Below are 3,561 nucleotides of genomic sequence, written 5' to 3'. Positions count from 1 at the left end.
TTCACGTTCGCCCAAAATATGAACGAGTTCATGAACTTTCGTTCAATGAACGCGTTCAGGCACAACACTACCTGTGGGGACCAACAACCTAAGGATTAGGTATGTGTTGGTAATGATTAGGCTTAAGATCAGCACTATTAAATAGAAGTCAATGGAAAGTACCAACAAGGACAGTCTGTCAGTACAGATATGATTTTCATGGCTTCTGAAGAAAACATATTACTTTAGGTTGATTTTTTTTTTCCTTTCAATCTAATTTTACTGATCAAAGGTAAAAATATGATCTACATCGTAATTCATAAAAGAGTCGTTTGCTTGGTGTCCCTTACCACAGTTTTCCTCATCGCTGCCGTCAGAGCAGTCGGGGGAGTGGTCACACCTCCATGCATGCCGGATGCATTCTCCGTCTCCACACTGAAACTCTGAGGCTGCACAAGTCGATGACCTCTGAGGAGAGCCTTGGACTGAACCGCACAGGACCTGGGATTCATCTCGTCCATCTTTACAGTCCCTCAGGCCGTCACAGAGTTTGTCTCTAAGCAGGCAGACGTCTGTCGGCCCACAGGAGAAAGACCCTCCACTGCAGTTGTGACAGGAATCCTCATCGCTCCCATCACCACAATCGTCAATTCCATTGCATAAGAGCTTTGTTGGTATGCAGCCTCTGCTGTGGCAGGCAAACTCATCTTTTCCACACCTGCTGTGGCCTGTGAAGGTATAAAATGGGGACACAAGGATCTAGTTTTAAAACTCTAGATAGAATCTACAGCATTTCATTAGAAAACTTGGTGAATATTTTAGGACAGAAAAATCAGTGACACAAATAAATCACAGTGTAAATGTTTCCAAGCACCTTTCTGAAAGGTTAAACTTTTCTTTTTTTAGTTTTGCTGCTCCTACGTTCTTTTTTTTTGTGTGTGTGTTTAGGTTTTGTTTTTAGAAAAAAACAGAAAAAAACAGACCAAAAATAAGGCTGATGAATCCAAGGGTGTAATACCCCACTCATGATGCTACCACTACCATGCTTGACAGCTGGTACAGTGGTCCTACATTCATGAGCTAGCTGTTAAATCTTCCATCCATTCCTTTGGCTTTGTGGCTAAACAGAGCCTCCATTGTCTTGCAGGTATAACATTCCTGATCTCTCAGTTACACCAGCATCTCTATGGGTTCGTTGCTACGTATCACGCTGCAACCTGCTGACTCTAAACAGATCAGTGGTATTGTTTAACAGCTGAAGGCTGTAAAAATGTCTCCCTCCTGTAGAGCTCTGCTCTGCAGGGCTGAAGTTTGAACTGAACATAAGTTCCTTCTGACATCAGTACTGTAGACCCCGATGACCTCAGCACGATTAGGAAAATGATAATCCCAAACACTATCACTTCCATGACCTTTGCTGCTCATAGAAAGCAACACTTAGCCTGACATGTACCTTGAAGGTTAGATTATCTCGAAGTTCAAATTTTAAGTATTTCATGCAAAGGTTTCCTGAGAGATTTAGCAGAAACGTTGGAATGTAATATTTTTTGGGAGTCCTTTAAAAGAACAAAAGCAAGACTGAGCTCTAAATAACCATAATCAGATTACTATGGTAAAGCTTTAATGTTGGCCTCTGAGACTTTGAGGCCCTTGTTAAAATGTCACTAACGATCTGGAAGAGGGTGGGAATATTCTGGGAATTCATCTTTTATCTAATCTGTACCTGACAGCACTTGTTTGAACTGAGAGCAGATTAGTCGTACTTTATAAATTGGAGGCACAGCACGAATCCCACGACCCTCTGGAGCTACATTTTCTTTTTTGCTTCAAAATTAATTGCATTAAATCCCTATTTTGACCCTAAATTTAGACTTTAAAAAAGACAAATATCAGTTTACCAGGGAGCTAATTGTTATCTGCTTTATTAGGAAACTTTTTCAGAAAAAACGTTACTAAAACTGGGCAAAAACAATTAACTATTCCATGTCATTTGGTTTTCTTCATTTGGTTATGTTTGTAAGAATACATAGTGATTGAATGATTTATTTAAACCATGTTTTAAAATATTTTACATGCCACCTGGACTTTTGGTGAAAGAAATCAGATTTTTTTTTTTCTTGTTTAACAAAAATGCGTCAAAACCAACAGAGATTCTTTTGCATTTTCCTAATATAAAATGTTGATTTAAAGATTTTATGTTTTTTTAAAATCAATTTTGTAGTTTGGCCTCAACTATGCGACTATGACATACTGCCCAGCAGAACAAACGTCAGCAGTGACCTTAAATCAGCAGTTGTTCTCTAGTTGAAAATACTATAGTTTTACAAAGATTTATCTGAGTGAACTGAAGGTTCTTCTCCATCAATATCCTCTTGACAAATAAGACCAAAACAGAGATGATTGGTCACAATAGATAGCACCATGTTTGCCAACCCCCCTCAAAATTAAAGATATTATTCATAATGCATTTTTTACACTGTGAAGACAAAGAATAATAATAAAAATAATAAATAAAAATCAAACAAACATTGATTTCACATGTTAAATGCACTCAAAGTAAAAAAAAAAAATGTGTAAAATTCAATGCTGAGAGCATTTTAACAAATACAAATTATTTTTTGTACAGTTTAGGCTTAATTACTTCTCTGAGTATTTTATTTTTCATGAAAACTACATTTTAGAATCTGTATACTCCAGCTGATAATCCTTTAATGACTAAAATTGTTGATTTTTTTTCCAAGTATCAATTAATCACAATAAATAATAAATCTGATTTGGCTCCAGTTTGTTCAATAATTAATGTGCAGTCTGTTAGTGCTTCTACATATTAATGTCAGACAAAAATACCATAAAAACCTGGTAAAAGTTTGATCCTGTCCTGATAAATAAGACCATAGAAGTGAGGGAGGACGTCCTGCTTAAAATCCCATTAGACCATGAACTCACCACAGTGGTGTTCATCTGATCCATCAGCACAGTCAAGGTGGCCATCGCACAGCTTCATCCTCGACAAACACGATCCATCTCTGCACTTAAACTCCAGCTGCTGGTTACAGGCTGCTAGAAAGTGAGCAGCAGCACCTGGAACACAGAAACAGAACAGTTTAAAAGTCACAGAGCAAATTATTTGAGAAGATTAGGAATGACTTACACAGAAGAAATTGTTTTGTTTAAATAATCTAGTTGCAGTTTGATTCTATTGTTTTTCTATTTTCAAACAGCCAGAAAAAGCAGTTGTTATATTTATCTTCAGGAAATTGCAAAAAAAAAAAGTCAAAAAATCTATTCCTTTTAAAAACTAAAGCTTTCCTGATAATGATACATTAAGCAAACTTTTTGAGGTGTCCTGGTATGGAGAGCCATTTCATTCAAAATTAAGTAAATACTGCGATCGATAAATTGTCAATAAATACTCTATTAAATAAATAAACATCCTGATGAAAACTGAAAATGTGAAAATAAATATTTTATTATATTTTCTACATTTATTATGTTAAAAAAAAGCTAATTAAAATATAAGAACATGAAATAAAAAGGAGCTTAAATTGAAAAACGAGTTTAAAAATTAAAGTGTCACAAAAT

The 3,561-nt window shown here is 35.8% G+C and overlaps 1 protein-coding gene across 1 annotated transcript in view; it reads right to left on the bottom strand.

Moving 5' to 3' along the window:
* Positions 1-3,561, bottom strand: part of LOC107103342 (low-density lipoprotein receptor-like) — a 31,282-nt gene that overhangs the window by 26,035 nt on the left and 1,686 nt on the right. Inside the window, exons 2-3 of the mRNA XM_015403014.1 lie at positions 2,926-3,060; positions 330-707 (exon numbers count right to left, since the gene is read on the bottom strand). Coding sequence (XP_015258500.1) covers positions 330-707; positions 2,926-3,060 — 513 coding nt within the window. The remainder of the gene's footprint in view (positions 1-329; positions 708-2,925; positions 3,061-3,561) is intronic.

This window comes from Cyprinodon variegatus, unplaced genomic scaffold, assembly GCF_000732505.1.
Source record: "Cyprinodon variegatus isolate N-32 unplaced genomic scaffold, C_variegatus-1.0 Scaffold1425, whole genome shotgun sequence".
NCBI classification, from domain to species: Eukaryota; Metazoa; Chordata; class Actinopteri; order Cyprinodontiformes; family Cyprinodontidae; genus Cyprinodon; species Cyprinodon variegatus.
This window is presented reverse-complemented; position numbering and strand designations above follow the sequence as displayed.